The sequence below is a fragment of the Labeo rohita genome, unplaced genomic scaffold (assembly GCF_022985175.1).
Source record: "Labeo rohita strain BAU-BD-2019 unplaced genomic scaffold, IGBB_LRoh.1.0 scaffold_82, whole genome shotgun sequence".
Lineage (NCBI taxonomy): Eukaryota > Metazoa > Chordata > Actinopteri > Cypriniformes > Cyprinidae > Labeo > Labeo rohita.
Window position 1 is genome coordinate 231,414 of NW_026129766.1, and position 13,501 is coordinate 244,914.

At 39.6% G+C, this 13,501-nt stretch overlaps 1 protein-coding gene across 1 annotated transcript; it reads left to right on the forward strand.

Moving 5' to 3' along the window:
- The first annotated feature begins 255 nt into the window (after nucleotides 1-255).
- Nucleotides 256-13,476, forward strand: LOC127162047 (uncharacterized). Its single transcript, XM_051104821.1, has 6 exons — nucleotides 256-557; nucleotides 655-1,033; nucleotides 1,193-1,461; nucleotides 1,569-1,623; nucleotides 7,004-7,262; nucleotides 13,231-13,476. The coding sequence occupies exons 1-6, from the start codon at nucleotides 335-337 to the stop codon at nucleotides 13,474-13,476; spliced, it is 1,431 nt and encodes a 476-aa protein (XP_050960778.1). The 5' UTR covers nucleotides 256-334.
- The last annotated feature ends 25 nt before the right edge of the window (nucleotides 13,477-13,501 follow it).

The following is a 13,501-nucleotide window of genomic DNA, read 5'->3' on the forward strand; positions in this document are numbered from 1 at the left end:
GAAAATCAGACGTATCAGTTTATTAATCCATGCATGTCTGTTGATCTTAAAGTGACAGCAGCCTAATATACCTGCTGCTCTCTGGGTTATTTAATACTAATCAAACAACAAAAGAAAAGGAAAAAAAAAAATCACTCACTACTCTTGACAGAATAGCTTTTGTGACACATTTAATTCATGCAGTGATGACAATGAGATATAATGAGTTGTCAGAAACATGTCAGTCCTTCTTGTGGTTGTTGATATTCACCAGTGGTACATTTTACAACATGAGTGTGCAGTCTTGAGATGCACCCTAATCTAGGCTGTTGTGATTTTGTGCAGACCTACAGCAATGAACCGAGTCAAGCTTGAGAAGATGGGTGTTACACACATCCTGAACGCTATGGCAAGTAGGGAAGATCTTGAAGGAGAGATCAATACAAGAGAGGAATATTACAGTGACATGAACATCACTTACTGTGGTGTGGCTGCACTGGACGTGAGCTGGTTTGACATCAGCAAGTACTTTTTCCCAGCTGCAGAATTCATCCATCAGGCCCTGAGTAAACCAGAGAGTAAGAGATGATATACATTTATCATTTATTTTGTCTTACAATGATAAACTGTCTAAGAATGAGTTTGTTTTGAGTGTCGTTCTGTTTGTTTTCTCAGATAAGGTGCTGGTCCACTGCCGTCAAGGTGTCAGCCGCTCCTCAACACTTTTTCTGGCATATCTGATGATCCACCATGACATGACGGTGGAGGACGCCATTGATCGCGTGATACGCAAAAGACAGATTCAACCCAACATAGGCTTTTTGAATCAGCTGACACTCCTCAATTTAAACCTCCTGAGGCAGCGAAAACTACAGTCAAGAAAGGAGTTCAACATAGAAAACATAGCGATGCTTGTTCCAGTATCAGAATCTCAAGTGACGTTAAAAAAGCACATTGGTCGTATCATGATCCACGTGATGCAACTCCTGCAGAAATGCACACTGGACTGGACTCCAGTCACTGAGGTCTGGCCCAATGTCTTCATAGCAAATGAGTAAGTCTACAACACTTCACACTAACACTTACACATTATACTAATCCAGGTGAAAAAGTAATAATGTAATACAGGAATCACACACAATGCAGTTATATAATTCTACATATAAATCCTCTTTAGTGAAAGACTAATCAAGGCTGTGGTGTTTTTGTGCAGAAAGGCAGCAATGGACCGAGTCAGACTGAAGGAGATGGGTGTTACTCACATCCTGAACGCTGCAGCTGTAAAGAAGAGCCTGAAGGTGTTGTTAGGAAAGCCAAGCAAGGAAGACCTGCTAGAAAAGGTCAATACTGGGGCAAAATATTACAAAGGCATGAACATCACTTACTACGGTGTGCCTGTAATGGACGACCACTTGTTTGACATCAGCAAGTACTTCTTCCCAGCTGCCAAATTCATCCACAAGGCCCTGAGTAAACCAAAGAGTAAGAGCTGAAACACACTCACACATCATTTATCATCGATCACTTTATCAAGTGTGCTACAGACTGTTTAGGAATGAGTTTGAGTGTCTTTGTCTTTATTTCCTCAGATAAGGTGTTACTGCATTGCTCAGATGGCGTCAGATGCTCTCCAGCACTTTTCTGGTATGTATCTGAAAATGATTCAGCAAAAAAAAAAAAAAAAAAAAAATTAAATAAATTTAAAAATTAATAATTAAATCATGAAACAATTGCAAATACTGAAAACATTTGTACAAAATGTTGAATAAAACTGAATATTATTATTTTTTTTTTATATATATATATTTCATGAATTCGGACTCCATCTCCCATCATGCAGCGCGCTGATTGGGTCAGCACCTGGGACCAATCAGGCGCGCTATAAAAGCCCCGGTCTTACCCCATGCAAGTCACAGAGTATTGTTGTTGTTGTTATTATTTTGTTAGCATTCCCTAGTTTCCGAGTTCCTAGTTCCCTGTGTTTAGTTCCCTCGCCTGGCCATCTCGTCTCGACTGTCTCGCCACCTGCCTACTGGACTCTTGCTCGTTTTCTTGGATTATTCTCTACGTCTTGCCTGTGATATACCTGTTTGCTACTGTTTGACCCTGCCTGTATGACCATGTTTTTGTCTCGTCCTATTAATAAAAGCTCGCAGATGGATCAGCTCGCCTCTCGTCTTTCACTCTCCGTTACAGAATACTCCGTCACAACAGGATCCAGCAGCTTTCACCCCGGACATTCGTCAGATATGGACACAGACAGAATTCTTTGCAGGATCAAACAAGGACCACGCACACTTGAGCAATACATCCGTGAGTTTCTGGCTATTGCCAATTATTCCACCCTTCCGGACTGTATAGTGATAGAGATTTTTTGTGATGGCATTAATGAGCCTTTAAAGGCGAAACTGAGACGCGAGGGTCCGCGTTCATCTCTGGCTGCTTTTATGGACTGTGCTTTGTTGACTGTGGGCTCGCCGTTTACTGTGGGTGTCGCGGAGGAGGAACGCGGTAATGGCCGCCACGCATCCCGCTCGCAAAATGGCGGCCGCGCCGGAGCACGTTCTTACCATGGTGGCGACAGCGGTGCCTGTTCGTAAGATGGCAGCTGCGCCGGTGCACGCTCACAAGATGGCGGCGACGGCGGAGAAAACGGAGCTCCGTCACGTCACAGCTGCCATACCAGAGCCATATAAAGTTCCAGCTGCGTTTCCTGAGTCAAGTCAAGTTTCCGAGTCCAGTCAAGTCGCAGCTGTGTTTCCCGAGTCAGGTCAAGTTTCCAACTCAAGCCAAGTTGCAGCTGCGTTTCCTGAGTCAAGTCAAGTTTCCAAGTCAAGTCAAGTTGCAGCTGTGTTTCCTGAGTCAAGTCAATTTACCGCTGCATTTCCCGAGTCAAGTCAAGTTTCCAAGTCAAGTCAAGCTCCGGCTGCTGTTCCAGGGTCAAGTCAAGCTACGGTCGTCGTTCCTGTGTCAAGTCAGGTTAAAGCTGTGTTTCCTGTGTCAAGTCAAGTCAGAGCTATCGCTCCTGTCTCAAGTCAAGTTACAGCCGTCTTTCCTGAGCCAAGTACTGTCAAGATGGCCACCACGCCAGAGCCACAGCCTGCTCAGACCATCTCAGCCAAGCCTCCTGTTCACGTCATGTCTTCTGCTCCTGAGTCTGCACCCATCATGGCCGCCCTTCCTGAAGCAGTTCCTGAGTCAAGTCACATTACAGCGGCTGTTCCTACTAAGTCAAATCAAGTCAGAGCCGTGGTTCCTGAGTCAAGCAAAGTCACAGCTGTGGTTTCTAAGTCAAGCAAGGTCACAGCCGTGGTTCCTGAGTCAAGCCAAGTCAGAGCTATCATTCCTGAGTCAAGTAAAGTCAATGATCTTCACAAGCCAGGTCAAGTCACCGCTGGTCTTCACGTCACTACTGATCTTCACGAGCCAAGTCAAGTCACTGCTGATCTCCAAGAGTAAAGTCAGTTCACTACTGGTCTTCACAAGCCAGGCCAAGCCACAACCGATCTTCACGAATCAAGTCAAGTCACAGCCAATCTCCACGAACCAAGTCAAACCACAGCTGATCTTCATGAGCCAAGTGAAGTTATTGCTGCTGTTCCAGAGTCACGAGTCCAGTCAAGTCACGTCCCGCCTGATGGCCCAGTGCCTCGTCACATCTCGTCTGACCGCCCAGTGCCTCGTCACGTCTCGTCAGACCACAAAGTGCCCCGTCACGTCTCGTCTGTCTGTCCAGAGCCAAGTCACGTCTCGTTTGACCTTCCAGAGCCCCGTCATGTCTCGTCTATCTGTCCAGAGCCTCGCCATGTCTCGTCTGACCGCCCAGAGCTTCACCATGACTCGTCTGACCACCCAGAGCCTCTCCATGTCTCGTCTGACCACCTAGAGCCTCGCCATGTCTCGTCTGACATCCCAAGGTCACGGCCTATTATGATGGCCAGCATGCTGGACCCACCACTAGTGTCAGTGAGGGCAGCAAACATCCCAGTGGCATCAACACCTTCTAGATCCACGACTAAAGAGGTTCTGCCACCTGCTACTGCTCTTCCCTTAATGGCGGTTGCCATCTGGTGTCTATGGGTTGCACACTGCGCTCCTGAGGTCACGTCTGTTCACAAGTCCACCCCGGAGGTCACATCTGTTCACAAGTCCGCCCCTGAGGTCATGTCTGTTCACAAGTCCACCCCTGAGGTCACGTCTGTTAATAAGTCTGCTCCTGAGATCATGTCTGTTCACAAGTCTGTCCCAGAGGTCACGTCACTTCACAAGTCTGCTCCAGAGGTCCCGTCTGGTCTCAAGTCTGCTCCAGAGGACTCTTCTGTCACAGAAGAGGCGCCCATGCCTCCTGAGGTGTCAGCATTCGCTGTAGAACCTCCTAGGGAGGTGGTGTTAACCTGTGCACTCTCTGCTTCTCCCCTCATTCTGTCTGCCTCCCCTGTCCCTGCTCTCCCCAGGTCCCAATCCATGATGCGGGTTTCTGCTCTGCCCTGGAGGGCCCCTGTGCCTCCTGCTCTGCCCTGGAAGGCTTCCGCCCTGCCGGTTCTGCCTCAGTCTCCTGGCCCTCCCACCGCTCCCCAGGACTGTTTTTGTGTTGGAGCATCTGGAAGCTGCTCTTGGGAGGGGGGGGCTGTGTTACGAATCTGGTCGTGACCTGCGGTCCGCTCACCACCAGATGTCTCTCTCGCTCCATCATTTCACACAGACTGTTGTATTACACCCCAGACTCCATCTCCCGTCATGCAGCGCGCTGATTGGGTCAGCGCCTGGGACCAATCAGGTGCACTATAAAAGCCCCGGTCTTACCCCATGCAAGTCACGGAGTATTGTTGTTGTTATTATTATTTTGTTAGCATTCCCTAGTTTCCGAGTTCCTAGTTCCCTGTGTTTAGTTCCCTCGCCTGGCCATCTCGTCTCGACTGTCTCGCCGCCTGCCTACTGGACTCTTGCTCGTTTTCTTGGATTATTCTCTACGTCTTGCCTGTGATATACCTGTTTGCTACTGTTTGACCCTGCCTGTACGACCATGTTTTTGTCTCGTCCTATTAATAAAAGCTCGCAGATGGATCCGCTCGCCTCTCGTCTTTCACTCTCCATTACAGTAGTGCATGACAGAGTGCACTATATCAGCACAGAGTGAACGAATATAAGTGTGTGAATTTTAGATGCTGACGTAAATAGCATGTGCCAGAGAGCACTCCGTTATGGACAATTTCGTCATGAACATTACACCTACCAAATTGTAATTTGTCCTGTTTGCCTTTATGAATTGTGTCACTGTTCGTTTGTCACATTGATTGTATTTTTTTGTTTGTTTGTTTGTTTGTTTTTTTTGTTGTTTTTTTGGTGGTGGTGGTGGTGGTTGGGTTGGGTTAGGGTAAGAGAAGAGTAGTCACAATTTCCACCCTCCACATTTCTTTTTATTTAATTTCCAACCGTATTGCAGATAAAGCAGTACATTTAATCTGCCACTCGCAGGAGAAATCTGTTTATATTATTGCATAATGATGCATATGCAAGTTAATGATCAGTCTTTATAAAAGTTTGCAATGTTGTTCCAGATGAAACATGGATTACATTATATATAATTATTTACTTTATCAAGTTAGATATTGATTAAACAGATCTACAAACAAAATGCTTCTAAAATATATGTAGTCAAACTTTACTAATTCTGGGTCACTGATGCTGAGTTTTCTAGATATGCTGTTGGGTCAGTATATATATGACTCCTGACTTGGGAATGGCAGAGTAGAAATGAGTTATAAAGGGAAGGGATCTCAATTTAAACCAGAAATGACTGTCTCATACAAATGTTGTTATGCATTATTCATTGCAAGTCATTCATCATGATATATTATATTGGTCTTTAGTGAAATGTGCTGACTATAAAACACATTATTTATCTCTAAAGGTTTTGATGTTATTTCCCCATTTGAAGTACTGTATACTATTAATGGCTTTTTCATTTATTTATTTATTTAGATGTTTTGCTCATTGGGGTCTTATTGTAAGGTTTATTTGTGAATTTTATAAGCATATATGTCATTAGCAAGGTGGCGTGTGTGTGCAGCGATAGAGTTTCCAAAATGTATTGTATTTTGCACAATACAATGACAAAGGCTTTATGTTCTTTATTTTTACTTGCATCAAACTTCTGTCTTTTCACCTCCAAAATAGTGTTTAATACGCCAATAGATCAAACTAAAGTAATTTTTCTTTGCACCATTTTTGTGTCTTTACAATAGAACACAAACATGCACATTGTTAAAAAAAAAAATGCACAAATACAAATGCAATTATTTAATTATATATGCATATACCTACATACAATTATATAAACCTACATACAAAGGCATGATGACCGATAAAGTTATAACTGCACTAAATAACTAACGGTTATGGGATAGCGCAATCGATAGGCTTTGTATTTGAGCCTGGCGTGACGTGTCAGTGAGGTAACGAAGCTTCGTTTTCAAATATCACGTGACAGCCTCATTTCGAGCAATGCTTCGGAACACTGTTTCGGAACACTAGTGTGTCGAAAACTCGAAACGTGTGTCGACACTAGGTGTCGATCTACCCATCTCTATTTGTACCTGTTCCCATTTTGGATTATTCTATTAAAGCACCTTTCATTACTTCCTCGTTCCTGCGACTCCTTCCCACACATGACCCTGACAGCATCAGTGTGCACATTTACTAAGAATTTATGAAGTCTGAATCAAAAAGAATACTTACAGAAGCAATTACCTGTTTTTCAGAAATGTAAAAAAGGAAGAATAAAGCATACCTAAATATCTGAAGCTATGTGCAGATCAATTGTTTGCAATCTAAAAGTAAATTATAACATGCCTAATGAATAAGCTATGATCTTAAGTGGATTTTTTGAGTTTGACATCAAAGTGAAAGTGAGTGAAATAGAATACTTACAGACAGAACAAATGATCTGATTAGAGTAGGAAAAATGATTAAAAAAACATCCATCCATCCATCCATCCATTTTCACCCGCTTATCCGGAACCAGGTCGCGGGGGCAGCAGTCTAAGCAGAGACGCCCAGACTTCCCTCTCCCCAGACACTTCCTCCAGCTCTTCCGGCGGAACACCGAGGCGTTCCCAGGCCAGCCGAGAGACATAATCCCTCCAGCGTGTCCTGGGTCTTCCCCGGGGCCTCCTCCCGGTGGGACATGCCCGGAACACCTCCCCAGGGAGGCGTCCAGGAGGCATCCGGAACAGATGCCCGAGCCACCTCAACTGGCCTCTCTCGATGTGAAGGAGCAGCGGGTTTGTTTAAAAAAACAAACAAATTAAAAGTCAAATATTACATGTCTCTATGGATAAACGCATACTGATTAACTTAATACTGCCACTAGAAATTACTACAATATGTCAAGAACATCATAAGATTAGACTGGAACAATTTATGGAAAGATGTTCCACATCTATCAGTACAATTTATCTACAGACATTATAAAAAAATATATTCAAGGTCAAAGAGCACACATCTTATTTATCATTGGATTAATGAGTAATAAGGACTCCTTCTGTAAAATCTTTATAACTCATATCATTATTTTTATAGCCATCCATAGCCTAGTGACAAACCATGCAGTGAGTTTGTCTACTATTGTCATGAAATTTAAAAAACCCTAAACAGTCCCTAAAGAGGACAACCCTAAAAATGTAGCAGAATGAGTGGAAATGTAAATAATTGATAAAGGAGTAAGTTTTAAGAAAACAGACTTTATTTAATATACTAAATGATAAGACTATATAGACTATAAGACTAATATAAACTATAGTTATATATTGAGTACTATAATTTACAATATATTCAATTTTAAATCATATTCATATTTAATTCATATTCATAACTTGCATTAGAAAAGAATTTTCCAGTCTCTATTTTACAATACTTACTTGTACTATGACCTGAATCTTTGACCTGTAAAATCACTGACTCCACCAAACACTTGATGCCCTCATGAAGAGAGGAGCAACTTGACATGCAAGAAACTTTACAGGTAAACTTAAAAATACTTTTTTTTTTTGTGTAACTTTATCATATGAAACATAAATATAAGATTCTGCAAAGTAAATGAACCATTTGGTTTAATGAAGATTTTTAGCATGTTTTATCGTTAATCATGTATTTAATAATTGTGTAAGCTGTAGTAACCACACAGTGGTGCTATAAGTTCTAAAAAAAAAAAGTAACTGTAAATACATAGTCTATGTTTATTATTATTATTTTAATGTGTTTTGTACTGTAATGTTGTCTCAGTGGTGAATGAGATGTAGTGATCTGAAAGTGTTCCGTTCGGCCCTACATCAGTGCCGCCTCTCGTAGCACTTTGCAGACTCTGCTCTGGTTGTCTGTGTTCATGTGTTTTGGATGAGGAATGGCTGTGAGGAGAGTTCTAAAGGGAGACTGTTCTTTTATTTCAGTTGATTTCAAGGCGGTGTGGCTGAAACTCAGTTGTACTTGTATTTCTGCTCACCTCTTTTATATATATAATTATAGATTTATATAATTATATTATATTGCCTCGAAGGCATTGTTTTTGAAAGTATTTTACAGTTTTAATGGAAAATAGTATGTTAATATGGAATTTAGCCTTTTTAACATTTGTTTGGACAGTGTAGTAGCTTAACTGTTTGATCAAAGCAAGTGACTTCATCATTATGCTACATCATTAATTAATAAGTAACCATAAAATACTAAGTTACAGCCTCTACATGAGCACTTAAAGTTAGACAACTACAGATTACACATAAAAGTTTCATTCTAACGTTTTTTTTTTTTTTTTTTTTTTTTATATATATATATTTGATACAATGATCAGTCAGTGTAAAATTGAATAAGCCTGATGTTGCAATGCAAAAATGTGATACATTTATAATGTGATAAATCTGTTTCAGCCACAGATATTGTTCATGCAATGCCTTTCTTAATTTTGGGAGAATATCATCTTTATTGTAATGATATAAATGATATGAATATAAATGTTACATTTATATTCATTCTGTCATCTTAATCCAGAATCTCTTCGGTTTATTTTTCTCTTGCAACTACTCAAAACTTCCATAAACCTTTAAACATATTGTGCATTTCATGAAATAATTAAAATAAACAAACTCACAATATTGTTTATAGACTGTAACACTGAATTTTTAATAGCTGATGACACTATAAAATTGTTCATTTTGTAAGCGGAAAGCAATTTTTGACTAAGTGAATATCTCATCTACTAAAAAGAGTACTGTTTAACTTAGTGTTATACTTATAATGTCACACTAGTGTGGAATAAATAAATAAATAAAATATAGTGCAGAAGGCAGATGCAAAATGTCTGATGAAAGCCATTTATTTATTATATAGTAAATTAGAAATAATTGTTGATCTCTTTTTTTTTTTTTCTTCTGGGAAGTGCTCTTTTCCTGGAGAACATTGGAATATTTTTTTAGACTTCTAGATGTAGTTGGTCTCAGTTAAAGGGAATTGCCCTCTCAGAGTGGTGTGAAATGCTTTGTCTCTCCTAGGGGTGAGAAACTGCACAGGATCGGAGTGCTTGGAGTGGTTTCAGCAGGCCGGTCGGTGCTAATAGCCTTGGATCTGTATGAGACCATGCTGTGAAATCACACTGCGTTTTAACCATCTGGCCAAAAGTTCTGCGGTGCTTCACTAAACCCCCAACCCATACTTGGATCTAAATATGAACATTAGACAGTCAGGTATAAAGAGACGATACTTAGTGACAGATAAAACATGTTACTAAATAAATACACGATTGTGATAGCCTGATAGTAGTATAAACAAAGTACATAAGATCGTGAATCAAAAGTGAAAGTAAGAAGTGAATGCACATGCAAGAGAAATTTTAATGCCCCGCGTATTAATAGCGGTACCCTGATGCCCACAATTTATATACAGTACAATTACTCAGCGATATAATTGCAAGAAAAAGCACTAAAATATTTTTTCATCCCATCTCCTATATATTACCTTTAGGGGTTTTGTAGTACGCATCCAAATTGAATTGGATATTTTTTCCATTGCACTGTATTGAATTGAATCAAAATCAGATCACACTGCATCATAATGGGGTGAATCATATGTAGCATTGGTAGCTGCTTCATATGCATCATCAGTCTCAGTTATGGAGAAGCACATCCCTAATCCAGAACTTTTAGTTGCTGTGCGTGAGATTCCTATGCAGGGAAATAGAATGGGAAATAGAGTCCAGTGGGACATAGACTGAATCGAAGTGGAGCCCTCTGATGGCGAGTGGGAGGAATAACAGATTCATAACAAGACTAAGTCTATTTACATCCATGGCAGAGAGAGCAGATTTCTGTTAATCTGGTGTTGAGTCCATTTTAGTCTAGGAATAGGCTTAATCTCTTTTGGGGAAATCATCTTGAGTGTTTGATTGTGGGGTCTCATCTTACCATAGTTGTGTTAAGTTGCCTTTTCCTCTGTTGGATTTATCTTGTTTAGATTATTAAGGACTGTTTATTACTCGTATTTGTCTTTGTATGTGTTATCACACATATTATATTATATTATATTATATTATATTAGAGTGCAGTGGTTCCCATCCACATTCCTGGAGGCCCCCCTGCCATGCATATTTTCTATGTCCTTATCCAATACACCCAATTCAAGTCTTGCTGTCTCTGCTAATGAGCTCATTAGTTGAATCTGCTGTGTTAGATCAGTGGTTCTCAGTTCCTGTCCTGGTGACCCCCTGCTCTGCACATTTTGCATGTCTCCCTTATTTTTCACACCTGATTGAGATCATCGGCGCGTTAGTTCAGACAGATTCACATATAAACCGTGATTCAGCCTTCTAGCGATTCACATCAATTCACAAATTTCAAAAATTTTCTAGTCAATATAATAATAATAATAGTGTGATGTTGTCAGAACAAAACAGCAACAGCAATGGAGAGAGGCTAAGTGTATGGTAAAATATTACATTAATTATTGACATTTTGTTATTATGGGTAGTAGGGATTTACTGAAATAGTGAATCTGTATTCGGAAAGGCACAGGAAACAAACAACGTGTTCTATGGAACCACTAGAGGGACATGGTTACCCACTTGCTAGCAATAACCTGTTACATTAGAGTACATAATAAATATTTTAAAGACTAAGGAGAGATGACTGAGGATGATGGCAAATGATTTGCAGATCCTGAGCACCACTGACAAACATCTAATTTTGTAAAATTTGTGTTAAGAAAGCCTACTGCTGCTCTGTTTGATCACGATCATAGTACATATCATTCTGCAGAAAGGAACATTTTCATAAACATGGTATGATTCAGACACATCCCTAATAAGAAGTGAGAAATATTTTTGATTTATTAGGAAATTAATAGTTCATATGAACCACTGATTTCTTGAGTCAGGACTATCCATACTATAGACTAGTTTTTGTATAAAAATTTTGGTGCATTTGATGTCCAGTGTGCACAGTGCAAAATCAAATAAATAAATAAAAATAAATAAATAAATTAAATTAAAATCATTTTTAATTTAAAAAATTTTAATTGTGAATCGTGATTGGAAATCAAAAAATTAGTGAATCAATTTTTAATTGAATCGAGACCCCAAAAATCTATTTTAATAAAATCATGAGCTGAAAGATTCCCACCCCTAGTGATCTGGACTAACTAGACATACTCCGTGAGCCCGTTTAGTGACAGGTTTGTAACTGAACATGTCAATCAGAACCGAGGAGTCAATCTTTAATGAAAGTGCACATAGCAGATCCTGACTGACTAATCTCAGGTTGGAATGCCTTCCATGATTTTACAATTGATACACTTTAATCTGTAGAAAAGTAGTTGCTTCAATATATATATATATATTTTAAACTATAGGTTTAGAGTTTAGACACCCTCTTTAGTTTGTTAGATTTTTTTATGCTTCTTTTATTTTTTGCAATTGCAACAGCAAGTTAAATGTTATGTAGTTTATAGCATCTAGGATGTCAATAAATTGTTTTGAGAAATCAGCTTTTAAAGATTGAACTTTGCAGAGAATGTAATCATTTGTAGCTGCATTGGCTTTGCTCTATGCCTCAGCTAGAGGTATGCTAGCTAACACAGAAATATCCACATCAATCTTCACACTCAGCTTCAAATGTCCTGATTTGATGGTTTTTAGATTTTTTTTTTTTTTTTTTTAATGTTGACTTGAAAAAGTCAACATTAATAGTTTTGCATAGTGATTACAGTCCAGAAGACAGAGAAAATGTATTGTTTTGCATATCTAACTTATGAACATCGAAACTCAATAAAAATGTAACATAAGTAAGCAGGAATGCTTGACCAGAACTCATCTAGTTATGATCTGATTTTAACCTCTTAGTTGAGTCTTCTGGCTTTACTTAGTGGTAAACAGTCTGAGACTCACTCCATTTATCTCTCTGTGTGTGTATGGTCTTTTTTTTATATCCTGGTGGGGACCTAAACCTGAATACACACAGACTCATGGGACTGGCGACCTACATGTAAATTGAGGACCCCATTTGGAAACAAGCTTATAAATCATACAGAATGAGTTTTTTTTTTTTTTTTTTTTTTGAGAATGTAAAAATGCAGAAAGTTTTCTATAAGGGTTAGGTTTAAGATAAGGGGATAGAAAATACATTGTGGACAGTATAAAAACCATAGCATCTATGCAGAGTCCTCACAAGGATAATAAACCAGACCTGTGTGTGTGTATGTTTTGCACTCTTGATGTTTTAGTTTCACTCCTTCACTGCTGTCTTTTTTTCTGCATTATGGCTGATTTGTAGATTGTACCCCAAAAAATGTATCTGTATTTTAAGATTTTTCATATTTCCCGTTCATTTCCATTGGTGGATTTTTTGACAAAAATACTCTAGTGTGATTGTTGTGTTAGTGTTGTTCTTTTAAATACAGTGGGGCAAAAAAAGTATTTAGTCAGCCACCAATTGTGCAAGTTCTCCCACTTAAAAAGATGAGAGAGGCCTGTAATTTTCATCATAGGTATACCTCAACTATGAGAGACAAAATGAGAAAAGAAATCCAGAAAATCACATTGTCTGATTTTTAAAGAATTTATTTGCAAATTATGGTGGAAAATAAGTATTTGGTCACCTACAAACAAGCAAGATTTCTGGCTCTCACAGACCTGTAACTTCTTCTGTAAGAGGCTCCTCTGTACTCCACTCGTTACCTGTATTAATGGCACCTGTTTGAACTTGTTATCAGTATAAAATACACCTGTCCACAACCTCAAACAGTCACACTCCAAACTCCACTATGGCCAAGACCAGAGAGCTGTCAAAGGACACCAGAAACAAAATTGTAGACCTGCACCAGGCTGGGAAGACTGAATCTGCAATAGGTAAGCAGCTTGGTGTGAAGAAATCAACTGTGGGAGCAATTATTAGAAAATGGAAGAAATACAAGACCACTGATAATCTCCCTCGATCTGGGGCTCCACGCAAGATCTGACCCCGTGGGGTCAAAATGATCACAA